We start from the raw sequence: 27,963 nt of genomic DNA, 5'->3' as shown, positions 1-27,963 counted from the left end.
GGAAAAGAGGTCTTTTCTTGGCACTAGTGACATCTACTCGCCAAACTCCATTGGTCACATTTCTATACAGGATGTTAAGATTTAAATAAATGCTGTTCAAGGTGCATGAAAAAACACAGATTCACTGCCATGTGTTGCTTACAACTATCCATTCTGAGCCCCAAGTAGGTGGGCTTATATGTGACTCCTTTCTTTTAAGGAACTTGAGCACTTCACAAACATTAAATTGATTACGTCTCACCTCACTTTTGAGAGTAAGTGTTATACCCCTTTTACAGATGAGAGAACAGGCACAGGGAGGATGAATGAGTTTTCCCATTGTATTCCAACGAGTCAGTGGCAGGACAATAGGTATGCCAACTCCCAGTCCTTTGTTGTAGCCACTAGCTATTCTCTGCCTCTCAAGTACAATTTATAATTGCTATTCAAAAAGGTGTTTTTTGCAGTAATGTTAATCTAACTCTACAGACTATAAAAAACCCACTGGTTTGCTATTTAATAGAGTCTGTCTTTTTCAAAACTGTTATCCTAGAGAGCGCAAGTGCCTTCACATTCTGAAGCTGTATTCCACTTGTGTGCATGAGTTCCGTAAACATGTTGTTCTTCTGTTTTAGGCACTCGGCCACCCACTCTCCACAGAAATCTCACCAATGTGGTTACTGTGAAAAGACCTTCCACAGAAAGGACCATCTGAAAAATCACCTTCAGACTCACGATCCCAACAAAATGGCCTTCAAGTGTGAAGACTGTGGGAAGAAGTACAACACCAAGCTGGGTTACAAACGCCACCTGGCTCTTCATGCAGCCACCAGTGGGGACCTTACCTGCAGGATGTGTTCCCAAGAGTTCGGAGGCACAGAAGTGTTGTTAGAACACCTCAAAACTCATGCAGGGAAGCCAGGCAGTGGCACCAAGGAAAAGAAACATAAGTGTGACCATTGTGAACGCTATTTCTACACCCGCAAAGATGTGCGGCGTCACATGGTGGTTCACACAGGCTGCAAGGACTTCTTCTGCCAGTTTTGTGCCCAGAGATTTGGGCGCAAGGACCACTTGACTCGTCACATGAAGAAAACACATGCACAAGAGCTGCTGAAGGGCAGGTTGCAGAATGGTGACTTTCAGGGTCTCTTTGACCCTCTCTCTCCATTCAGACTGAAGGAAGATGCCAGTATCCTGTCCTCTTTTCCTGAGAGGGCTTCTATGCAGCATGGGATTCTGAACACATTGGATGCAGAAGAGTATAGCAGCCCACATATTCACTGTCAACAAAGCCTACAGTCTACTCATCCTCTGGAACCTCCTCACTTGCTAAGGATGAGCTGTGTAGATAGTCTCTCAGCCACTCATTCTAAACCATCTCCTACCAACCAGAATCTTCATCAGCACAACAAATATGAACTGAGTACTACCTCATTTGCACCAGCATCCCTCAAAAACCTACCCATCGAAGTGGATGTTAAAGCTCATAATGTGAACTTGCTCGAGGACCTGCCTTTACCAGAACCTCACAAAGTCAATCTGGAAGAAGCTTCTTCGGGGGGTACAGGCGATGCTGGCAAGTACATATTGCACAAGGAGACTGTGACAACAGTTGAATCTATTAACATGCCCTCCATGGATCTTACTCATATACTGGGTTTCTGGCAGTTCCCTCAGAGTGATAACCAGAACAGTGGGGACATCACAATGGCATTTGGTCATGAGGAAGCACCACACAGGCTGAGCTGCCTCAGCCAACAGCAAGGTGCACAGCTAGCTCTGGGTGGAGTGGCCCTAAACCAGCTTCATCCCCATTCTTTTTCATCCAGTACAAATTCTGTAACATTGCCTCATTTTCACCATGCATTCAGATAACTATCATCTTTTTTAGGGCTCCTTTTATACCCAGATTTCTGAAGGAGAAAAGCCCCAAACCATTTAAGAACTTTTAAAAAGGACATTATAAACATTGTAGAATGTTCCAGGAAGTAACAGAGTGAATAGATGTATTTTATCTAATACTTACTAGTTTCATAGCATATGACACTTGCAACAATGCCATCTTTTCTGCTCAATACCCTCCATGTTTTCACACTTAAACTAAATAGCTGAACTAGTGTTCTTCAGTGGAAATACAAATGTATCTAGAACATGCACAAAACATGATGGCTGCTATGGGGGTGAGGGTGGGAAACATAACTTTTTAAATGAGCCATGACTCGCAGTTAGTTTATACAAATGACTTGAACATTGTTCATATGTAGAATCTAGGAGGGTCCAGTAGGTTTTAATGGCAAGCACTTAATCACTGAGCTTTAAGAATTTTTAATTTAAGTTGTGACTTCCTTCAATTATTTTATCTCCTCTCACTTTTTTAAAAACAAAATATTTGCTCTGGTGATTAGGTTAAACTCAAATTTGTTTTTTTTGAAGTGCACTTCCGCTGTGTGTGGAGATATGGTGTTTTCTCCAGGGTTGGAAATAACTACCACTGTTGTAGCCTAAGAATAAATGTCTTGTATAAATGGCTTTTTCTGAAGAGGAAGTATATGGTTAAGACAACACATTAATTTTCATTTAGACCTTGATCCTGCAAGATGCTAGGCATTCTGGGCCTAATCCAAGAAAGCACTTAAGCCTAAATTTAGCTTTAAGCACGAGTGGTCCCACTGACGCCAGCACTCAGCCCCTTGCACAATGTAACTCTCAGACTATGTCTACACTAGCTCTTTTTTGTCAGCAAAACTACACCCCAACCACCAAAAGCACCAGTGTAGACAGCACTATGTCAGCAGGAGATATGTCCCGCTGACATATCTGCCATTGCTCATTGGAGGTGTTTTAATTATGCCGGCGGGAGAGCTCTCTCCTGCTGGCATAGAGCAACTACACAGGAGACCTTACAGCTGCGCTGCTGTACAGTCTGTAGTGTAGACACAGCCTCAGGAAAGATTATGTTCCTCATCCAAGCAAGCTCTGTTCACTTTTGGTTGATAATGATGGCCTTTGTTTAGTCCAGACAAGTGGTAATTCATCGTGAAAACAATGAGGAGTCTGGTAGCATACAGACTAATACGGCTACCCCTCTGATACTTATTCATTGTAACAATCTGTAGCATAAATGTTCCTTGGCAGCTAAATTACTCTAGCAACATGAGCTTGATGTTACAGTCCTCCACATATGCAAGGCAGCTCTTGTTGCAGTCAATGACTGGTCTAAAGTCCTTCTGGATGCAAGATCAGAGAAGGTCCCACCGTGACTCTTCCACAGCTACAAATAGTGTCAAACCCCCACTAAAGTTGGATAAATATATGGCAGGTATGAAAATGTTAAGTAATTTTATATTCATGGTTTCAGCACAGTAGTAATTAACAAGTTATATCTAGCCATTAAGTTACATTTGTTTGTATAAACCAAAACAGAAATATGCTCTTTTTTGTTTGTGTTTTGTTTTTGTAAATTGTCTGTACATAGTTCCTTTCTAAAAGTCTTCAGGTGTCAAAGTGCCATCAACTGACAAGACCTGGTGAACTCATGCAAATTGGAAAAGATAACACACTACAAACTCTATTTTTTTCAAAAGAAAACCTTCAGGGTTCATTCATCTCCCGTAAACCACTTCACAAAGATCCTGTGGTTTTTAGTTTGCTGCTGTTGCTGATTAGGTTCTTCTGCATCAAAAGAAAACACAGAAATGTAAAGTCCAAATCCTGCAAGGTGCTCTCTGCCCTCAAGTCCCATTACGTTGTTTAAAAATAGACTGATGTATTAATGAACTACTAAAAAAAGCCCTTCTCCGAAAACTTCAGGAATGCTAGTGTATGCCTGTTGTGCATTTTTAAATTATTCTAGGACTTTATGGATAAAAGCTTTAAAAATTTGTTTTGTGGGTGTAGATTTAGATGAATTAATTTACTGTGTTGTCCTTTCTGATTGCACATTGTATTCACTTTGCTTCATCCACTATTGTATATCTTTAACAATATGGATTTTTATAGGCATTGTCTAAACATATAATATTAATGAGCATTTTATCAGTTTGGTTTGAACTTCTGCAAAGAGTTGTAACTAAATATTTAAATCATTTTCCTTCACTTAAGGGTCACGGTTAAAAGAAATGCAACACAGATACTGAGCTAGAATCATGACCATGTTCTGTATGGAAATGTTCATCTTTAGCAGGATTCCACATTTATGATCCATCAAGAGAACCTGTGCCCATACCTGCTTACAAGCTATTCTGAAATACAGCACTGTGCCTTCTAGAGGGGTGCTAGTCTTCTGTAGTTAATGAAGAGTGCTTCAAGTTCAAATAAAAAGTAACATGAATCACCTGTGTTAGTAGAGCTCCTAGATAGCAGGAGGTAATGGTGATTAAAACATTCTAATGAAAAAGGTAATCAGTTATTTTAATTCAATTCAAAATAGCTTCTAACATTCCCGAAAGCTTAAATGTAGGGGTAGCCTAAACACAGGCCCTGTTTTGTATTGAATCACTAAGGGCACCACAGGTCATGTATCCAGTAAGAATTTTTATCTTTAGAATCTCAGAACACTACAAATACTAAAGAGGTGTGTCATATTCTAAAGTAGGAGTTTGGGGCAGGATCAGGGGGAGATTTTCTTTTCTTTAAATTTAGTGTTCTTAAGAAGGCCTCCACTGAAAGCCTTGGAGATTGACATGTGTTCACCCGTAGGACAAGAACAACTCACACAATAGCTTCCCCCACACTGCCCATTTGCCTCAACAGACTCTCTCTTTATGCAAAGACTTTAACGACTGAGCTGCTTTAGGATTGAGACATCATGTCAGTGGAAGGAAAACGTTAAAAGATGTAAAGTGACATTATGTTGAGGAGGGTGTTTGGAACGTCTGAGCTTGGGAGACCAGTCTGGGAACCAAGAACTCCCAAATTCTCATCCCAGCTGTGTCACCTCACCTGTCTGGCTCCATTTCCCAATCCATAAAATGAGGATAGTGATACTTACCTACTTCACAGGTTTGTGTGAACATTAATCTCTACATAGTTTTGAATATGTAAAGTACTATATAAGTGTGAAGCAGTATTCTGTACCGTATATAGCCCCATACCCATGTATTTTTTCTGTAAACAGGATTATTCTTTTTCTAGATTACCTGACAACTCCATTGTGAGGGTTTCATTTATGCCTGAATGCAAAACAAAAAGTATGGATTAGTCTAGATTATCCAATATCAGCACAGCAAAATTGCTTACCCTAACACAAAGTTGCAGAAGTCATGTATACATTTATGGGTTTGGTTATGCACAGTTGTAAATTTGGGGGCCTATTGTGGGTATTAATACTATTTCACTTCAAGTCAGGGACACTTTGTAAACTCAACAAGATAATCAAGTTCTAATAGCATCCTGGGCAAAATTTTCAAAAGTGCCTAAATGATTGATGAGAAAATCAAGAGAACATGAGCTCCTAAATCACCAATGCACTTTTGAAAAGCTACTCTTCCCAAGTTAGCCTCCTAACAAAGGGGTTTGACTTAATCACATTAAGCTACCTCAGCATACAAATCAAGCTACCTCTACAAGAGTTTCCCAACACAATTTTGTCATTTCACTTCACACCACCACTCCTTATATCCTTTATCGTGGGGGAGTCTCATCTCACTAGCCTACTAGCATAATCTGTAATAAAGTCTCAAACAAAATTAGAACAGAAAAGGGAAGTTACACTTATCACTACAGTAATGCATCTCACAGAACTCCTCTGGTTCAATAACTGAGCATGAGTTACACATTGTCACTATTCTGGTTAATACATAGCCACTGTAAGCATGCCATAAACCGTGCTTCCAATGGCAGGGGTGGGTGGGAAGGAAAGAGAGGGGGACAGATGGGGATGACACACATTAGAACAAGGATGATCTTAAAATCAGAGCTCAGCATCATGTAACTGTTCTTTGCCCCAACTTGAGTAATGAAGCTGCTGATTTTTCTTGTATCTGCTCTATTTTTGCAGTATTTATGTGTATCACTCTTGTATTGTCAGCTTCCCAACATGGCAGCGCTGCTGCTGTTTATCCTTCGTGTAAACCAAAACCACAAAGGGTACATCAGTACTGCAATCATGGGGTGTGGTTACAGCTCAAATAGACACACCTGAGCTATCTTAACTCTAGTTAGTTTGGGTAACAGAGCAGTGAAGCCGTGGCAGGGTGTGCTTTAGTGTGGGCTGTACGAGCTCGCCCAAAACCCTAATTGCTCATGGAGCTGGCACGCACTGCTGCAGCTTCACTGCTTGTGGACCCAAGCTAGCTAGATTAAAGTTAGCTCAGATATGTCTACTCAAGCTGCAGTCACACCTCATGTGATTTTTACATATCCTGCACTTTTTTTCAGGAACAGGCAGGATAAGTTACCTAATTAGGCCTGAGAAACAAGGTGGGTGAGGTAATACCTTTCATTGGACGAACTTCTGGTGGTGAATGAGACAAGTTTTTGAGCTACACAATGCTCAGGTTGAATTAAGCCTGGGCATTTTCTTGCTGGTTTTGGTGATTCCCTCTTGTTTTCTGTAGATAACCTCTACCATGGCTAACACTTGGGACTGAACTAGTGATCTCAAGTGCCGATTACATTCATCCCTACAACTAGAGTTAAAGAGGCAGACTCTATAGCAAACCCTTGTCCTCTGTGGAATGGGCATTGAGGGAGAGACACCACACAGTGATCAGTGGGGTACACCATCATATCACTTTAATACCTAATATGTCCTCTACTGCAAGACTAGTTTTTGTGCTCGGAGTAGACAATGATCTAATCACTCTTTTCTATCTCTAATACGAACCTACATGCCACTTTGAAGCAATACAGTACAACAGGGCAAAATACCTCATAACATCTGTCAATTCTTACAATCCCATTTGAGACCTAAAGTCTAAAATATTTTCTGTGTAACATTTACATGTAGTTTATAAACAACTTTTATATTGTAATAAAATAAGCTATGTAGAGTAGAATTATTTTAATGTGTAATGCTTACTATGTTAATCAGGGGATGCTAACTGAAAGCCTGTGGTGACAGCATGAGAGAGATCAGGCAAGTGTTAGAACCTCAGATCTTACAGGACGTGATGGCTTTGACTCTAACAAAGATTTGAGTGCAAATCAGGAATATAGCTATCAGGCATGGAAAGTGGGTCTCTTGGAGCCTGCTCCCTGGAAGTCAGTGAGAGTTTTGCATTTGAAATCAATGTGTTCAAGTCAGACAGGATGAAATACCGTATGTTATCTTATATTTATATTAAATTGGCAAAACACTATTCTATTCACTCATTGAGTGGGGGGAACATTTTCAGAGGCAGCGTGGCCCACTGATAGTGCCTTGGCCTAGACAACAGAAGGACTTGAGTTCTAGGCTCAGCTCTGCCATTGACCTACTATGTGATCTTGAACAAGTTATTTTACCTTTCAGCACTTCACTATCTAGAATACAGGAATGACAATACTTCCCTCCTATGCACAATACAGATAAAACTTGCTATATAACAGCTAATGAATAGAATGACCATCAACAGGCAGAGATTATAAAATATAACAGAAAAAAATGGGTGAATTAATTGCCATATATTAAAGGTGTACTCTTGGAAAGGTATGATGGAAACCATGCAACCCCAGTAAAACACTAAGAGGCTCATATTACATCACTCACAGCAAGAGATTTGCTATAGGAAGCAAAGGTTACACCTACATTTAAACATGTAACTAGAATGCACCATCCATCCCATAGATAGAAAGCTAAAATTCAGAAGAACCTTAGCACTCCAAGGGGTTTGTTTCTCTATCATTTTGTCTGGTTTCATTTCATGGACTGTTCTTGTTTAGATTCTCTCTCTTCTTAACCGACTTACTGCTGCTAATTTTCGAGAGAGTTTTTTGAAGTCAGTCTGAAATATTTTGACAAGTTTCATGTTACTGCTTTATTCATTTTTTGTTAACATGGAATTTTATTTTAAATGTAGGTTTTCTAATGTAACTGAGCTAAATTTATCCTAGCTGTTTACCCCTGAAAGTCAATGGAATTATGCTAGTTTGAATTTGGCCATGTGTCTCTTATTTTAACCTGTCATAACTGCAAACAACTCTGATTAGTTTACTTAAACTGTAAAGAGTAATACAGACTATAATCATTGTTGTATCCTACTATGCATTATTTGAGAATTATTTCTGGTCTTTCATTTACTGTATAAGCATTTTATATGGAAGCAGCAGCACCTTCAGGATTTTTTTTTTTTTAAAATTAAGGACAACTATTGGGAATCACTATGCTGAAATTAGTGTATTACAAACAGAATGATGGAAGGTACCCTCCTTTTCCTATCAAACAACTTGTAATAATGATTACACTTTTTTTTTCTTTTTTTTTTTTTTTATGAAGGAGTTATGTTTGTGTATCCAGAAAAAGAAATCAACTTGAGAATTAATCAGGGAACATGAAGAGCATTGAAGCTGAGAGACAAGATTGAGTTTACACCTCTCTCTCTTTTTATTGGAAGGAGGATATGAGACTATTAAGAATATGAATTGGATTCACAGTTCATACCCAAGTCATTAAACTAATGAACCTCTCCTATCCTGTCTAAACAAAGTGAACCACTGCTGGATCATATTAAAGAAGTTCTGTATTAAAATCACAAATGAGTTTGATTCCCCATAGTTTAAATTCCAGGGTATTACTAATTAAGAGATCTCTTGGTTTTTGGTACTGTTTCTCTCCCTCTATGGGTGAAACTTGCAAGCTGCTAATTGCATTAGTACATTCTAAGACAGAGTCTGTTCTCAAAACAATTCACACAGAGAGAGACTCAAAGCAATACTCTGTAACAACAGAAACAGCACCCAGAGACTCCCCACCCTTTTGTTGTATGAACAATTGTGATTAAAATAGAGCTAGAGGATGTATGTGGATGGATGCTTGGTGTGGATAATAACTGAATGATCAGGGAGGTGCCAGCCTAAGAATCCAGTGTCCATCGGCTGAAAAAGGCGTCAAGTGGAAATAACCAGAGGTCCCCCGGAGGGCAGACTGGAATCCACCCAACAGCCTCAAGAATGGGAGAGCCAAAGAACAAGATAACATCTAGCAGCACGGAGCCGTCAGGAATGTTCTATCTGCTGATTGATTCAGCAACAGCATGATGAAGCAATTCCCATAGACTGGCATAGGAAGAAATTCCTATAAAAATAGACTCTAAAAAGTGACAACTTTGGGGGGTCTGATTCTGCAAACCAACTTCCAGGAGCATCAGATGAGCATCTGACAAGGCCCTGCTCCCTCCTCATGTCCAGGCCACCTGGCCAGTGGCTTGGCATGAGCAACTCTAAGGCTGGTAACTATGATAACAACCTTGCAGAACCTGTGTGTGTGTGTTTGTATGAATGAATGTGTGACTAAATATGAGATTGAATGGAATGTTATAGCTATAACTAACTGCTTACTATGATTCTTTCTGTATTCACAATAAATGTGGTATTTTGCCTTTTTCCCTTTAATAAGATCCTGCTGGTTTTTATTTTATTGGTATAACACCACTAGTAACTGAACTGGTGGGACACCACCGATGTAAGTTATCAACAGGGCAGTATGCTCACACCAGCCAGGCTGTTTTTTCAGTTTCAGTTTTTGTCCCATGTCTGTGCAGTTGCAGTGTCATTTCCTGGCCCAGCTCCCTAAAACAGTGGATTTTGGGAGATTTCAAAGACCTGGGAAACTACAGAAAGGTTCTGAGAATATAGCAAACTCCCATAATACCCCAGTGAAAATCCCAGAAGTCCTGGTACCACCATTTCCTAGACTTTGAAGGGTGAACATTCAGCTCTCAACCTCAGTTCTTGCTCAGTTAAAAAAGGTTTCTGCTGGAGTTTTTAAAACAGTCAAGAAGTGACTACGTATGTCCTAGCTCTACCTTCAGAGAAACAGGGAGACCAGCAGTACACGGAGTTCACGATGCAATGGCTGTGTGCCCAAGTACATTCTTGGGAATGGTCTTTAGTGGGTTGAACGCTGCTTTTGAATCAAGGCCACAGTTTGGAGGGACTGAACTATTATTATGCACCTGAAATTGCTGAGAGCAGCACTTTCAGATGCTGTAGTCCAGCCTATGGGCCAATATAATGTAATCTAAATGCTTTGGCCATCATGCCTAATATGTAATTCTCACAGTAAAATTCTATTTTTAGACTTTTACATTGTGGTTTCTGTGTTACTTTTGAAATTTCTCCCCCTGCTTGAGTCCAGCCACATGGCATGGCTCAGCTAGCTGCTGTATCTGCCAAACTGCAACTTTTGCCCTGACCAGGAGCAGGCTCATGGATCCCGAATGGGTGAAGATATACAGAGATCTGGGAGTCAGGCTTAAAAGCTGCCCCTCTTGCTACAGAAGCATGTGGAAAGGGGGAGGCATTGGAGAGCAGGGTATGGCAGAGCAGTGGGACAAATGGACACTTGCACCTACATAAGGCTCTATCTGCACCTTTGCAGATACTAAAAGCAGTACTCTTAAGAACTTGGAAAACTCTTCCTATCGACCCTGCAAAATCAGCTCTCACAAATACAACTTACAGAGAAAAGCAACATACCTGCAGTAGCGGGCCCCCGGTTCCAGATTCCTCCTCCTCCCAAGCTGGCTCAGGTATCATTCATCTGTGCTTCTGGGTTGGGATCCCAGATCCACTAAATTGATTCTGAGATCCCAGCAATGCATCAGGCATCTCCTGGTCCATGGAACAACTATTTTTCCTCCTCTGTGTCCCTCACAATTAAGCCTCAAGATGCTTCTGCGCAGTATCTACCAGCAGATTGGTCTCCGTTCTGAGGATTCAGTCCAGCTCATTGTAAAAAACAGGCAAGTTTTCTGCTCTGAGCAAAAGCAGTTGGAGTCATCCTGGGTCTTGTGTTTCTGGATCCTTTATCTTCTCATGGCCTGTTTGCCGGTCTCAGTGGTGCCCATGCTGGCCATGCTTGGCTGCCTTGTCACATGCCAGGATGTTACATATGATCAATTTCAGATGGACTTGGTCTCCTCCTCTCCCCAGAGGGATACTAGAGATTGCATATTGCTCTCACATCAGCTGGCAACAAGTTCACAGGATGGTGTCCCCTGAAAATATGCCAGCAATGGATAAACTGGATTACAGAAGTGGGGACAAGGGGCAAAGTTAAAGCCCAGTGGCTCTGTAACCTGAGCCCTGATACCCAGGGCTAAAGCGCTCGGGCTTCAGCTTCAGGCGGTGGGGCTCAGGCTTTGGCCCTGAGCCCCAGCAAGTCTAAGCGAGCCAATGCAACCTCCTACCATTTTATTTCACTGAGGGCATTTCAAGTAGATCCTGGGGACTGACATTCCTTTCAACAGGAAGGGTTGCTTAAAGAAGAGGACACTGCAGTGTCTACTTCAGGGACTGAGGACCTTAATTTTACCTTAGCAACTTGGAATTTAAAGCTTAACTGAGTGAGCAGAAAAGGTAGAATTTGTATGAATTCCCTAGGTGTTTTATCAATAAGGGAATTTACTGATCATAGAATATCAGGGTTGGAAGGGACCTCAGGAGGTCATCTAGTCCAACCCCCTGCTCAAAGCAGGGCCAATCCCTAATTTTGGCCCTAGATCTCTAAATGGCCCCCTCAAGGATTGAACTCACAACCCTGGGTTTAGCAGGCCAATGCTCAAATCACTGAGCTATCCCTCCCCAGACTTTTCTCCTTCAATAAAGGGAGAGTTCTGCGAGAAATTGCAGACTGAATTCTAATAATATTCTTTGGTAACATTCGGACATGTAAGCAACTCTTCTAGCAGAACTCATCAGCAGGAACTGGTCTTTCTTGCAGCACTTTTCCTGCTCAGAATACCATATCCCTCACAACTACCCGACTGGAAGAGACTATTACTACTACTTCAGTTTTCAGAGTAACAGCCGTGTTAGTCTGTATTGGCAAAAAGAAAAGGAGTGCTTGTGGCACCTTAGAGACTAACCAATTGATTTGAGCATAAGCTTTCGTGAGCTACAGCTCACTTCATCGGATGCATACTGTGGAAACTGCAGAAGCCATTATATACACAGAGACCATGAAACAATACCTCCTCCCACCCCACTCTCCTGCTTATCTAAAGTGATCACTCTCCTTACAATGTGTATGATAATCAAGTTGGGCCATTTCCAGCACACATCCAGGTTCTCTCACCCTCCCCCCCCAACTCACTCTCCTGCTGGTAATAGCCCATCCAAAGGCTAAAAAAGGGGGGGGGGGTGAGAAAACCTGGATTTGTGCTGGAAATGACCCACCTTGAATATCATACACATTGTAAAGAGAGTGGTCACTTTGGATGGGCTATTACCAGCAGGAGAGTGAGTTTGTAGGGGGGGGGGGGGGCGCGAGGGTGAGAAAACCTGGATTTGTGCTGGAAATGGCCCAATTTGATTATCATACACATTGTAAGGAGAGTGATCACTTTAGATAAGCTGTTACCAGCAGGAGAGTGGGGTGGGAGGAGGTATTGTTTCATGGTCTCTGTGTATATAACGTCTTCTGCAGTTTCCACAGTATGCATCCAATGAAGTGAGCTGTAGCTCACGAAAGCTTATGCTCAAATAAATTGGTTAGTCTCTAAGGTGCCACAAGTACTCCTTTTCTTTTTACTACTTCAGTGGTTGAGAAGAAAGAGGCTCTAAGGTAATATTTATATCTTGATTGTCCACAGTTCTCCACTTTTCTCCAAAAACTGGTCATTATCCCTCTGGTTGAGGAAGTAGGCCTGAACTTAGGTGGCAGAGTAGGGCTAGGCTGAATAAAGAATTCATCTTGTACTCTAACGTCTACAAAAGATTTAACTATGAGGGAAGCTAAGTTAGGCAGGAAAAAATTGAAATCAGCATTAGATGTACCAAAATTAAACAGACTGAGCTGAGTTGCTTATATTTTTGGCGGACTTCAGCATGGCCAAGAAAGGTTCACCATAACTACTGGAAGTTGAGTGTCCTAGAACACACAATTCTGAAACACTCCCACAGCAGCAGTTTGGAATCCTGATGGCAGTGGAGGTGAACAGGGCCAGCAGACATAGCTCTCAGCCTATCAAACATTTTCTGCCACTTTCTCAGTTTATCTGCCTTTTGACTCACAAGGAGTTCCTCTTCTCCTGCAGTATACCTCTTTCTACGAAGAAGGAGCAGGAACACATTCTTATGTCCCAGGTGAGTCTGCATAGTAGGGTACATAACTATAAGACTTATTAATGTTTTCATGGCATAGCTACACACCTGGCCCAGACTAAGCTTTGTAGATCACTCCTAAGCATGCCACTGGGCTTAGTGTAAAGCACATAATGATTACTTCAGGACACTCTACTTTTTTGGAGATTCGTAATTTCCGGTAATATTCCAAGGACATCCCTGTGCTCTAGAGGCATGTGTATAGTAAATATTAGGGAATTTTTGGAGGGGTCAGAAAGAAGGGCCCATGGCAAGAATTCTTGGTGCCAAAATTTTAATGCAGTATGATTGGTGCTCTGGTTATCACCCGATGAGAACAATTCACCCCACCCAAGATTTCCAAATAGGTGTATTGGAGTGGCATAAATGTTTTTATGGTATACATAAAGACATGCAAGATGGTATTTGCATCTTGGGCTTATTAACTGTGGTGAAGCTGAGAAACCTCACACCAGTACAAAAAGGGTTAAAGAGAGCCTATGGCCCTCCCTATTCCTGCAGCCAATGCTAGGCCTGGAGGAAGAAGAAAAGGAGAGAGAGAACCTGGCACAGTTCAGAGCTGACTGGTGAAGAGGCAGGAGCCAGCTGCCTCCTTACATGAGGGGAGCATCAGTAGGAGCCTGACAGTTAGGACAGCCTCAAGGGAAGAAACATTGTGTCCCTGACTGAGGGAGATTGCTGAAGAGACCGAGGAGCTCTCAGCAGTGAATGAGCTGTGTGATTGACATTGTCAGGTTAGACCCCTCCAATCTTACATCCGCCCTGCTCAGAGGAACCTGGGACTGTAGCAGGATGCTACAAAAGGTCCACAAGGGGATGCTATTTGAGTTGAACCACTACAGACTATAGTGGCCATTCCCCAAACTGAAGAGACATAGACAGGAAGTAGCCCGGGGCAGTGGAATTAGGGTATATCTACACTTAAAATACTACAGTGGCACAGCTAAGCCACTGTTGTACGTCAGTGTAGATACTCCCTATGGTGATGGGAGGGGTTCTCCCTTTAGTGTAGGGAATCCACTGCCCCGAGAAACAGTAACTAGGCTGGCAGAGGAATTGTTCTGTCAATCTAGCGCTGTCTACACCAGGGGTTAGGTCATCTTAACGACATTGCTCCAGGGTGTGGATTTTCCACCACTGAGCATCGTAGTTAAGCTAATTTTCTAGGGTAGGACAGATTTTGGACTCTCTGATGGGAGGATCCTGCTAGCATTGCTTCACACAGGGCCCTGGGCTGGAACCTGGTGGAGAGGGAGGGCCCAAGTCCCCCTCTCATACCTTCTTAATGACTGAGGTACCTCTGCCAGGGAAGCAAGGGGCCAGAAGTCAGGCATGCCAACCTGGTCCTCCGGGCACCCTACTACATTCACCATGACGTTTAAAAATAATTTTAAATGTCTTGATGGTATCCTCTTATAACCAGTCATAAATGGGGAAAAACAATTTACAAAAAAATTTTTAAAAAAATCAATTATGCTTTAAAAAGGGCACTAGAAAATAATTTGTATCCCACAAAAGAAACTAAGTAAACTTTTGTAAACGTTTGTAAACTTCTGCTTGCACATTGTATTGTAATCAGTAACACACAGTTGTCTTCCATATAAAACTGAGACAAGTTGGAATGCAGATGGTTTTATGGAACTGTTTTCCTAGGACCTTCAGTAGCAATGCCGTACAAGTAAAGGCAGTCATTTCAAGTCATGGGTGATCTGCCACCTTATCTTCCGCTTTGTGCTGGGAGTCTGAAATCAGTGAAGTGACATTTACTTACTATTAGTACTGGGACAAACCCTTCATACCGTGTTACTTATATTTTTTCCTCACAAAATAAGGTTAAACCAAAGCAACAGAAACAACAAAATTATCACAGCCAGTTAGATGAATTCAGCCAACCATGGAACAACAACTATTTAGGCATTCATGAAAGGCTCTATAAATTCATGAGCTGACGCGGAGTAGAGAAAAGGAACAATAAAAGGTGCTTAACCCATAATCAGACGCCTTATTCTGCTTTTAAATTAAAAAAATATTAAACATGCTGCCCGTGAACCTGCCATTCCTTTATATGTAATACAAGAATAAACCGAATGGGCCGTGGCCAGGTGCGTGAAAGCTCGGGCACTTCTTATTAGACTGCTCCACCCTTTACTTATGCTGGAGATGACTGGACGCTTTCAAACTTGACAAATTCTTTGCATACATTTTTTGGAAGTTTTCACAGAAACTGCTTGCTCTGTTACCAGTTTATCAAGTGGTTAAAATTTTTCAAAAATTTAAATTTCTGTGAAAAAATTTGATTTTTCAGAATTTTTCTACTTTCTAACTGATTCTGTTGTTGCTTATGGATTATGGAATACTTCTCGGAGTGGTATTTTCCCTGGTATTAAATCCTGTCAAGCCTAGGGCCAGTGGAAATTGGCAGCAAATTTTCCCTATTTACTGGAATTTTTGCCCTGGATTTTGCAGATATTTTTGGAAAAATCCACTAGATTTTTAAAAGAAAATTTATACCAAATTATGTTTGTTTGTATTGAATAATTTGAAGTAAAACGGTCACTCAGTCTTGTTTTAAATTTCTTGCCCCCCAAGTTCAGAGCTTTCAGTGCCTACTTGAGATTTTCACATGAACCCTCCCCTGCCTTAGAGACCTTCCACTCTCCCATCAGACATTTTCCTGCCCTCGACCCCGCAGGTCCCATGCTAAGGACAAAAATTATGTTATAGACATAATATTCAATTTTTGGTAAAATTTGGTAAAACATAAAACTTGAAATCTTAGCAAGTCTGGGAAGGCTATATGAAAGTACATTCCATACAGATAAGTATTGTAGCTGGATGTTTCTATTAGTATACTTCAGAGTGATTATTCCACTGAGAGCAACAGGGAAGTTCATAGTTCTTAAAGCTAATGTTTCTTGGTGTATGTCTACACAGCAAAGAAAAACCTATGGCTGGCCCGTGCCAGCCAACTTAGGCTCATGGGGCTCGGGCTTCTTTGCAGTGTAGACTTCCAAGCACAAGCTGGAGCCTGGGCTCTGGGACTCTGCCAGGTGGGAGAGTCCTAGAGGCCAGGCTCCAGCTGGTGCCTGAAAGTCTACACAGCAATGAAACAGCGATGCAGCCCAAGTCCAAATCCCGCAGCTGGCCCATGCCAGCTGACTCGATGTCTAGGTGCTGTGTAGACATACCCACTGTGTCTGCAGTCTCAGGCAGAAAGCACTATCAGTTTACATTGAAACTGTTCCCTTACCAGCCAAGAGTTCCACCTAACACTTGAGAAAACTCAAGTTCTGTAGAAAAGAATACCAGAAAAGCCCACAAGGAGACCCTCCCTTCACAGAATGGGTGGAAATTCTGCTACATCAACTTCCAGTGGCACTAGTTGCGACATATTTCCTACATACTGTATATGTTGTTTACATTTAACAAGCCTAGCAAATCTGATAATTTGATTAACCTTACTGTAAAATGTACATTGGCTTGGCAAAATGAGTTTTTAAAAAATAATTTTTATGGATAATATCAACTTTTTTCAATTTTTAATCAATTGAAATTTTCACGATTGTGAGAATCTAGGCTCAGAATTATTTAATGACAATAGATGTTAATATTAAGAAGTTAAATCTTTATAACTGTTAAAACAAATTGTCAAGATCACATGTCAAAACATACCAAGTAAATATCCTTGAAGCAAACTCTAATAACTTCTCAAGCATTGTTTTTGTCTATCTGTAAATTTTATAATTTGATCATATGTCACTTTGTACATGTGTACAGTGAAACTGACGTTTAACAACATTTACTCATAAAAATCTAATCCTTCCGAGCCTCAATATAAAGTATTTCTTACCGAGAATCTCCTGAAGTATTTTTTCCAGAGGGTACACTGGATGTTTTTTTGGTTCTCTCTGGCATTCCAGCAGAGGACTGCACAGCAGGTCCTTTAAAAGCACAGTACTATATCTCAATAATTTTTTACATTAAATTACTTATTGCAAAATACACACATACATATAACTGCCTGGGTTATACCTCCAATAATCATTAATGTAACTTTTTTTTTAAAGGGACTTTTTAAAAACAAGTATTACTCCAGATAACTGAGCAACTGATTACCCAATGGATGTTGACAGACATGCTAAGTGGAATGGTATTTAAAGAGAATGAACAGCTTTAGGAATGTGGTGTAGGTTGCTAACAGAGTCTGATGGGGGCGGGTGGGTGAAACCCTGAAAGAAACTTACCAAGCCCAACAATGGGATAGATAACAAATAGCACCTGGTTTCTAACTTCCCACCCTGCTCCAAAAAATACTGAATGCCAAATTCAGCATGTTTGGTGTGTTTAAGGGTTTTCTTGTTTTGCATGGGAAGACTGCCATAGCCTCCATGTTATCATTACTAATTTGTTGTCTCATGCACCTATATGCTTTAGATAAAGGGATGTCAAAAATAAAATAAAAATAAATCAGAGTAAGAGAAGAATGAACAAGTCATAAGGTCTACTGACTGCAGTAAGACTAAAAATTGGGGTTCCCCTTGTGGGTCAAAAGAAACCTTGTCACACAAATTACATGCCAGCTGACAGCAGTGTCATATCAATAATATGTAGCATTCATAGCACCTTTCATTCAAGGATCTCAAAAGGCACAAGGATAATGGGCCCCCCTCTTATAATTTGAGTAAATACTCATCTTTAAACACTCATTATAAAGATCTCAGACAGAATTACAAGGAAAAGATTCCAGCGTTTCCAGCCCAATACTGTGCAATCGCAATATATGTAAGAAATGAAAATAAGGACAGCAGATATATTGGAATTATAGTGACACCAAGTGGCAAGGGAAATTAATCTCATTTCTGCCCCATTCCTTCCACAAGGTCCACTATAATGGATAGAAAGATTCAGTTTACTAAGCTGTATTTTTATTTCACATTAATATTAAACCTACATCAAGCTTGATCCAACAGATTTCAAATTGCTGCCATCTACAAAGTAACTATTATAGCATACAGAGGAATAATAATGGTGCATTACCCTTCTCATTACTCTTCTCCTTCTATTGCTTCTAGTCACAACCTGGTTCTTTGAGCACATAAAGAAGATGCTGCAGCATTACTGAATTCTTCATTCAGCAAAATCCTTCACTGCCATTAACCTTACTTCTCAATAGTAGAGTTCAAATGCTAAAAACTAATTCTCTTCCTCAGGGACTACTACTGAAAAACTCTCCTCAGTTTCACTTTCTGGTGGTCATGCATTTATTTGTATCAAGCTGCAAGTACTGGGGTTTCAAGGCATGCAGGGGAATGTTTACATTTAAAATATGCCTAGCTAACTTTTAATGCATTTCTAGTAATTTTTGAAAACCCAAAGACTTAGAAAAAACCTAAAGCACAAAAGGATACAGACAAGTAATTTTTAAAAACGCCCCAATGCTTCCTACACGGAAGCTTTAAAACCTCTCCCTCCTTCCCCCATTTCTTTTCTAAAAAGTGTTCTAGAGAAGTGAGTTGAGAACTAGGGCTGGTTGAAGATTTTCAATGGAAATTTTGCAACTGGAAAATGGGGTTTTGTCAAAATTGAAGATTTTCTTTGGGAAAAGATTTTGTCAGAATTTTCCACTGAAAAAAATGAAATGTTTTTACTTTGGGTTGACATTAATCTCTGCATCTGCCTTAACTACTGCAGTGCCTTATGAAAGTTGTACTTCTGGGTCCCATAAAGAACCACACTGGTTCAGCCACAGAAGTCCCATGAAGCACTGCAGCATCTCAACCATAAGGAAACACTGTGATACATCAAGGAAGATGTAATCTGCCCAGGATGCAGAGGCGACCCAGAACAACTACCACCATGAGACACTGCAGTGGCTCAGCCAAATGCAGAGATTAATGACAACTCAAAACAAAGCATTTGGACATTTCCAAGTTGAAGTTTTTCATTCTGTGAAATATTTTGACATTTTAACTTTGTCCTGATTTGGGATGAAAATGAATGTAGAAAGACTAGTTTCCAACAGCATGGAAATCCCCTTTTGTGATCAGCTCTAGTCAGGACCTCCTGAGTTCTAATTCTGCTTCTGCCACTGATTCAGTCACTGGCCTTGGATCAAGGCACTTAACTGCTCTGCCTCTGTTTTCTCACCCTGCGCCTCCCAGGATTATTGTAAGGGTTCCATTAGTTTTTGTGCAGCACTCTGAAGATGTGAAGTGCTAAGTATCATTAGTTCTGTGTGTTTGTCCTTTTCAATGCGGGGGGCGTGGGGGAGAAGAGGAGGGAAATAGCTCCTCCCGCTCATGACAGAATTAAGCTAAGATCTAAATTTATTGTTCATTTACCAAGTTCTACACGTATAACACCACCCCATCCTAGTCGACAAACACAGCCATATTTTCTTTGCCAGTCTGTGACACACTCACGTGATCCCATTACAAACATGGTTACATTCTGTCCACACAGCAGAAGTGTTGCTTTAAAAAGCAGCCACGAAAACTACATTTGGCTGTTGTAGTGCATTCTAGGAAAAGTCTCAGCAGCTACTCCATAGTGCCTCAGCAGGCGTTACAGGGCCTGAATGATTTCGACACAGAATGGCACCAAACAGCACAGGGGCCAATGCGTTCTGGCGTGTGTTTTCATAGAGAGGGTCTGATCCTACAAGTTGCTGAACACCCTCAAGGCCCATTGAATTCAATGAGAGCTGAAAGCGCTTGACGCCCCATGAGCTGCTCAGCACCTCGCAGGATTGGGCCCAGACTGCACAGACAGTGAGTGATGACTGGTTATAGGAAGACAGCCATCTACTGTAACTAGTCTATGCTGCTGGCAGGAGGTACCACCGTTAGCTGCCAGGGTTACTAAAATAATGTTACCCATGTTGCTGGACGACACAAACCGCTGTTAGAGCCAACCAGCTCACTAACTGGGTACAAAAACGGCTAAAAGTGGTAGTGCGGACAGGGTGATGCTACTCCGCCACATTTGAGCGGTAGCAGTAACTGGCGCCCAGTTGCAGAGTAGTAATGACCTTGTGCAAGTATTTCTGAATGTTCACTCGCCCAACCGACTGCAACTCCTTACCTGCAATGGCAGCTTCTTGGACTCTGTTCTGAAGCAGTGATTCCACAGCACTTGTTAAGGTTGGTTCTCTCCTTTGAGTCATTTGTTGCTTGCCCTGGTGAGGATAACACAAGCAGTCAGCATAGTTTCATGACAGAACTGACCAGGACTCAACTCAAGCAGAGATTTCATGGAGGTATTGAGAGGAGTCCATTTTCTTAATCCCCTCAGTGACAGCAGCAGCAGGCCAGACCAGAGTGAAAGGCCACCAGTAGCTTGCTCCTTCCCCAAAGCATTATTCTCCCATCTAGTCTAAAACAGCCAAGACACTCAGAGAAGCAGCCCTTCAGTGACACACATAGGCATCTCCCCCTCAACAGCACCATCCCTTTGAGACACCCGGTTCTCCAGGAACTCCCTTTATTAGACACCCACCATCTTAACTATGGAGTTTTTTAAGCCTTTTGGTGGTAGATAAAGAATTTTATCCTTGAGTTTTCCCCCTCCATTGTAGGATTTACCTTTCCTTCCATCAGAAAGCTGACCCTCCTCCAAAATTGAAATACTTAAAAGAAAACGAACTGGTGGGCATAACAAGATTTTTACTTTGCTGATTACTAGTTACTAACTCCGTCTGTCACTTATTTACTCTTTTTTTAATTAATGAACAATTTATGTTTTAATAAAATCTTTTAACAAAATCTTTCAGTAGAAGTTGTATAAACATTTAATAAACACAGCAGCACAGCTCAAGACACAGAGGATTAACCCCACTTCGGAGGCTACCAAAGGAATTCGGCCTTTGATATATCCCTTAGCATAGTACAGTAGTACTCTGTATCCAGCATGGAAGCTGTATTCGTTTTCATTACTCTACAGTTGCTTTCCTGGAATCGGATTAGAAAAGAGTCTGAAGAAGCTATTTTCTCCTCAGCGTTTGCTACCATACTTTTCTATAACTTCCTGCAGAGAAAGGAGCTCTTTTTTGAAGCAACTCACATTGCATTTAATTAAAAAACCAAAAATATCATTAGCTTCTCTGTGGTTTAAAGCTACATATGAATGTGGAGCTTCCCTCCCTACATCACAACCCATTCTATCTGGTGAGCCTGTCTGCAAGAAAACACAAGGCGAGTGTGTTACTTACCGGGGCCTGTTTGCCTGCTTTCTGGCCTGGTGCAAAGACGCGTCGTGTAGCTTGTTCTTTGCAAAAACTGATGTGCCGCTCTGCTGCGGCTTCGTTAAACCTTCTCAAGCAGTAAGGACACTGAATATAGTCTGATTACAACAAAGGAATGGGTATGATTGAATCAACAGCTCATAAGATATTGAGAGAGAATTGACTCCTCTCTGGGAGACTAGGACTCGGGAGACCTGGGTTCAATTCCCAGCTTTGCCTGTCCTGTTGGGTGACCTTGGTCAAGTCACTTCCCCTCACTGTAACTCAATTTCCCCATCGATGCTAAGAACTGCCCTTGGCAAAATTCCGCACACCGTGGCAACTATGTTAATTTGATCTGTTTGTTGTAGAGATGAAGGCTGGGTGCCATGATCAATTGCAAAGTGTTGAGATTCTTGTTGTTGACATACAGGGCTTGGTCCAAAGCCCACTGATGGGAGTTTCTCTCCCCTCTGATATTGCACTACAAATCTCTATTTTGCATTCACTGAGCACAACTGGAGTTCCACATGTGGAATGAATGCAGAGTGGGCAAGAGTGCCACATTGACGATATGTAGCAAGGATCAGAGAGTAGCATTACTTCGTATAAATGTGGAGGACTATATTATGCTTGGCTTTTAAAAAAATAAAATGGAATAAAACTCTAGAAAAAACAGACATTTAACAAAAAAATGGCAATGTGATTAACCAAAAGGATTACTGTACTATATACACTATAGTTTCAACCAATTTGCTTGGTACTGAAGTTAGGTTTGCCAGCCTGTAAGTGCCAGGATTGCCTCTGGAGCCTTTTGTAAAAATCAGCATTACATTTGCTATCCTCCAGTCATCTGGTACAGAGGTACATGAGTTTAAACTAAATGGAAGGCTAAACAGAAGTAGGTCTGCAACTAGGGTCACTGATTTCAAAAAGGAAAACTTTACAAAATGAAGGGAATTAGTTAGGGAAGTTGCCTGGACTGAAGAACTCCGGGATCTGAATGTAGACGAGCCTTGGAATCATTTTAAGTCAAAGTTGCAGAAATAATCTGAAGCCTGCATTCCAAGCGGGGGGGCAGGGCAAGGGGGAAATCTCATACAGAAGGGTTACAAGACCAAACTGGCTCAACAAGCATCTCAAACTGGCTATTAAAAGAAAGCAGAAAGCCTACAAGGAATGGAAAAAGGGAGGGAAACAGCAAGGAAAGCTATCTCTTGGAGGTCAGAAAATGTGAGGATAAAGTGAGAAATATGAAAAACCTTACAAAGGAAATTAAAACCAATAGTAAAAGCTTCTTTTTAGTTATATGGCTAAAGAAAACAAGGAAAGAAGAAGTCGGACTGCTAAGCACCGAGGATGGGGTGGAGATTAAAGATAATTCTAGGTAGGGCCCAACACCTAAACAAATACTTTACCTCAGTATTAAACAACAGTAATGAGGAGCTTGGGGACAATGACGAGGTGACTAATGGGAACAAGGATACAGAAGTAGAAATCACATCCAAGGTGAAAGCAAAACTGAAACAGCTTAATGAGACCAAATTGGGGGCCCAGATAATCTCCATACAAGAACATTAAATGAACAGGCACATGAAATTGAAAGCCCAATAGAAAGGATTTTTAATGAATCCATAAACTCAGGGGTCATAACCTAAGACTGGAGAACTGCAAATATAGAACATATATTTAAGAAATGGGAAAAAATGATTTGGGAAGTTAAGAGGACTATTAGTTTGTTCTCAGTTGTATGCCAGGTCTTAGAACAAATTTTGAAAGACAGTGTAATAAAAGACATGGCTTTACAAAATGTAGACCAACCAGATCTCTTTCTTTGAAAATATCTTCAATTTTCTAGACAAAGGAAATGCAGTAGATTTAATCTATCTGGATTTCAGTAAAGCATTTTATATAGTTCCACATGGGAAATTATTCAGTTGGAGAAGATGGGAATTAACATAAGAACAGAAAGGTGGGTAAGGAACTGGTTAAAGGGGAGACGACAGTAAGTCATACTGAAAGGTGAACTATCAGGATGGAGGGAAGTTACTAATGGAGTTCCTCAAGGACCAGTCTTTCGACCATTAATGACCTTGATACAAAATGTGGGAACGTGCTAATTAAATTTATGGATGACACACGTTGGGAGATATTGCCAATACAGAGGAGGACTGGAATGTCACACAAGAAGATCTGGATGATCTTGAAAGCTGGAGTAATAAAAATGGGATGAAATTTAATAGTGCAAAGTGTAAAGTCATGTAGTTAGGGACTAACAACAAGAGTTTTTGCTACAAGCTGGGGATTTACCAGTTGGAAGTGACATAGGAAGAGAAAGACCTGAGTGTTTTGGTCCATCACAGATCACTAAGAGCTGCCAATGTCATGTGGCCATGAAAAAAAACTAATGCAATCCTAGGATGCATTAGGCGAGGTATTTCCAGTAGAGACAGGGAAGTGTTACTATTGTACAAGGCACTGGTAAGACCTCATGTGGAATAGTGTGTGCAATTCTGGTCTCTCATGTTTACAAAAGATGAATTCAAACTGGAACAGGTGTAGAGAAAGGCTATTAGGATGATCAGAGGAAAGGAGAACCTACTTTACGAGAGGAGACTAAAGGAGTTGACTTATTTAGCTAACAAAATGAAGGTTTAGGGGAGATATGATTGCTCTCTATAAGTACATCAGAGGGGTAAACACCAGGGAGGGAGAGGAGTTATTTAAGTTAAGGCCCAATGTTGGCACAAGAACAAATGGATATAAACTGGCCATCAACAAGTTTAGGCTTTAAATTAGATGAAAGTTTCTAACAATCAGAGGAGTGAAGTTCTGGAACAGCCTTCCAAGGGGAATAGTAGGGGAAAATTACCTAACTTGTTTCATGATTGAGCTGATACGTTTATGGAGGGGATGGCATGATGAGATTGCCTAAAATGACATATGGCCCATCTGCACCTGGTATTAGCAGATATCTCCAACAACCAGATATAGGACAATAGATGGGGAGGTCTCAAAGCTACTAAAATAATTCTTTTACTGGTCTGGCTGGTGGGTCTCACCCACATGCTCAGGGTCTAACTGATCACTACATTTGGGGTCAGGAAGGAATCCCCCCCACCCCAGGACAGATTGTAAAAGACCATGGTGGGTTTTTGCCTTCCTCTGCAGCATGTGTCACGGATCACTTACTGGTTTGAACTAGAGTAAATGGTAGATTCTCTGTAACTTGAAGTCTTTAATGATTTGAGGACTTCGATGACTCAGCCAGGGGTTATGGGACTGTTGCAGGAGTGGGTGAAATTCTGTGGCCTGTGATGTGCAGGAGGTCAAACTAGATGATCATGATGGTCCCTTCTGGCTTTAAAGTCTATGAGAAGCAAGAGGCTCAATTTTCAAAAGGTGCTGAGCACCCACACCTCCCTCACTGACCTCTGAAAATCCAAAAGGTGAAATTCATCCCAATGCAGAGGGCCAGCATGGGGCCTATGCCTGACTTACAGTTTATTCCAAGTAGTAAGCGCTGAAATTCACCCTTTGTTAGTCAATGGCAGAGTCAGGACTAGAACCCAAGCATCCCAACTCCCACCCCAGAGCTCTGCTACTAGACTAGGGTGACCAGACAGCAAATGTGAAAAATCAGGATGGGGTGGGGGGTGGGGGTAATAGGAGCCTATATAAGAAAAAGACCCAAAAATCAGGATTGTCCCTATAAAATTGTGACATCTGGTCACCCTATACTAGACTGATAAGTTGCTACCATTAAGGTTGAAAGGTCCAATTATTTTGCTTCCTCTGCAATTCATCTATGTTGCTCCACTTTTCCCTGATGCTACTACTCACTGAATGCAGAAACCCTCTTTAGCTGCTCCCAGGGTTGCCCCTAATTCATGCTCTACTCCACCACTACATTTTAAAAACAATCAGGAATGAGGGAGTTAATGTTCACCTTGGATTGCAGAGAATGGAGTAAAGCTGAAGCCCATCTGTGAATAATAGGAACTTATTGTTTTATGAAGGAGAAGCAAACAAGAGCAGCAGTAAGTGAAACTAAATCACAAACCTGGATTGATGCTTGGAGGTGGAGGAGGAGGAAGGGGTCGGCCTTCTTTCATGGCTTTCGTGACTTGCTTGGCTGATTGAATAGCATTAATAAAGTCCTCATGCAGCTGTCTCCAGTTAGATTTCTTTTCTGGTTGTTTCTGTAAAGGAAACGTATGGCAACAAACTCTATATACCCATCTATGAGGCTATATAAAGACTTTGACTGAGGGTTCTTTTCTAAGTAGATTTCAAAAGGAAAAAGAAATATTAAAAACAAATCTTAGGTCAAATCCACTTTCCTGAGTCTTACTATTTCCCCACCCAACCCTCACAAATTAACCAGTGCTCCAAGGGACCAATAAAGAATAGCCTCTCATATCAAGACATTTAGGTCACAGACGACTATAGTTTATACTGGATGAAATATGAAAGTTAGCATGACAATCCCTTCTCTCCCCCCCACCCTTTTGATCTCCTCTTATATTTTTTGCCTCTTTCCCCCAATCAAAGTGTGAAACTGATTTCTCCATAGCCTGCTGCTGTTCCTAGATCAGCAGCAGCAAACAACACACAATACAGCTACCACAGCAATACAGATAATGGTCTTCCTTGAATAAAGGAATAAAAATTGCTTACTGTTTGAATTTAATAGCAATGAAACTCTGCAGCTTTGTCCTTGGGATTTTACAGGCCACAGAAGGCTCAAGCTGAACCTTGAGCATTCCTCCACCAGATCAGTGTCCTGCCATCACTTCCTCTCACTGACCTAACTAGAGAGGAAGCTGTAAGAAGCTTGTATGTTATTCATGTTTCATTTTTAAGGAAAACTCCTATAAGAACTGAGGCCTCCATGTGTTCCTACCGGTTTCACTGTGCACCAGCATGGCTCTTGCACTGAGAAGACGCCTTAAGTTACTGGAGGCAACAAGCCACTTATCAGCACTTGATAAAGCACAAAGGCTAGGGCTGGGGACAGGGAAGGCATGAACAGAGCCAGACCCACAGTTGAGGAGACATCATTTCCCAAGAGAGAATGCCACGCACAGCGAAGAACCGTAGGCTCATTCAGGACACCCACTCATCGCTGGAGTGAATGACAACATTCGTTGACCAACAATATTAGCATGAAGTCAACATGCCTGCTACAATTTAAACAATACCTTTGGTGGTGGCTGTTTCTTCACTGAGGGAATTTCAGTTCCCTGCAGTCTCTGTTTCAAAGAATTGAAAGGCTTCCGCTTTTTGGTGAAGACTTTCTTGCATATTGGCTGGTGCCTTAACTGGGATGCAAAGAAAAAACAAAATCTTACGGCAAAACCCTTGTGTTCTGCTAATGCTGCTTCCGTCTAAGGCATTATAATTATTTCTGCCACACTCTGGAATATTGCTAGATGAGAGAGCACAAATAACTTATTTACACCACAGGACAGGTCAGTACTCTGAACACTGATCAGATCAGTTTGTCTCCTTTTTCACAGAGTGAAAGTTTCTTTCAACATCTGTGTTTAACCCTACTGGCATTTACTGCCCCTTCTCCCCCCACCCAAACCCTCACAATTCCTCTACTTTCAGTTTTATGCACCCGGGGGGTGGTGGTGGGGGGGAAGCCTTTGTTTTACCAGAACATCTTGTGCAAAATGTCTTCCACAGGTTTCACAAGCTAGCAATTCTTGACTTCCAGCAGCTGTATAAAATTCAACGTATCAAACTATTAGTTACACTGGATTTCTTAAAGGTCCCCCCCCCCCACCCCCAAAAAACAAAACAACACAAAACAATGGTAAGAGCAGGCCCTATGATTTCTGGAACTGATTGTTTTGTTGTGAGAAAGCACCCTTTATACAGTCACCCATGGGTTTTATTTTTCTTCCCCCTTTGTGATCTCTTCACCTCAGTGGTGGGGTAAATTTCATACCCCACAGGTCTCCCTTGCCTCTGTTTGTCTTACTAACTGGGTGAAGCTGGCTCCTCATTTCCATATGACAGTTACTTTCAGAAACTTTAATATAAGAAATATTAGGGGTTACCATTCAACTGAAGACTTACCAAGTGGCACATTTAGATCCTAGGATGATAAATGCCTAGATGGATAAAATTGTAACTTTAAGCCAACTGATCTTCTACTATATACTTGTTCTAACTTCCTACTCTCTGCTATTGAAGACCAGTATTTTTGGCAGGTCTGACATCTCACCCTCCGAGCTGTTGACTTCCTTCCCAGTCCTGCTCCTTCCCCACTGCCCAATGGAAGGAGAATCTCATAAGCCCCTCTCTCCGCTGCCCACTTGTCAGCTCTGTTTTAACTCTCCACTGTTCCCTGCCTGAGAAAGGAGTGATGGACAGGTCATGTTGTGATTCTTGGGAGATGGTGTAGTGTGAGGACGATCACAAGAGCCATGTTTAAGCACCAACGGGAGAACTCCTCAACCAGAAAATTCCTACCTCTATTAAACTCCCAGCTGCAACATATC

The 27,963-nt window shown here is 41.3% G+C and overlaps 2 protein-coding genes across 5 annotated transcripts in view; one reads left to right on the top strand and one right to left on the bottom strand.

The window, feature by feature from the left end:
* Nucleotides 1-9,658, top strand: part of PLAGL1 (PLAG1 like zinc finger 1) — an 86,671-nt gene extending 77,013 nt beyond the window's left edge. The window contains exons 4-5 of one of the 4 annotated variants that reach the window (XR_012158074.1): nt 615-4,983; nt 8,399-9,658. Coding sequence is in view for 1 of the 4 variants with exons in the window: in XM_073337518.1 (XP_073193619.1) it covers nt 615-1,857 (1,243 nt within the window). In the remaining 3 variants the exon portion in view is untranslated. Of the gene's footprint in view, nt 1-614; nt 6,269-8,398 lie in introns of those variants that run through there. The other 3 variants (XR_012158073.1, XR_012158075.1, XM_073337518.1) reach the window with 3 other exon arrangements.
* Nucleotides 2,369-27,195, bottom strand: ZC2HC1B (zinc finger C2HC-type containing 1B; the record flags this gene model as incomplete). The annotated part of the gene is made up of 9 exons (XM_073337520.1): nt 2,369-3,654; nt 5,121-5,153; nt 10,600-11,120; nt 17,078-17,168; nt 20,311-20,404; nt 21,437-21,567; nt 25,512-25,650; nt 26,653-26,772; nt 27,112-27,195. Coding segments are annotated over 7 exons (717 nt in total), but the record flags the coding sequence as incomplete, so codon positions are not given.
* Between the last annotated feature and the right edge of the window lie 768 nt (nt 27,196-27,963).

This window comes from Lepidochelys kempii, chromosome 3 (assembly GCF_965140265.1).
Source record: "Lepidochelys kempii isolate rLepKem1 chromosome 3, rLepKem1.hap2, whole genome shotgun sequence".
NCBI lineage: Eukaryota > Metazoa > Chordata > Testudines > Cheloniidae > Lepidochelys > Lepidochelys kempii.
This window is presented reverse-complemented; position numbering and strand designations above follow the sequence as displayed.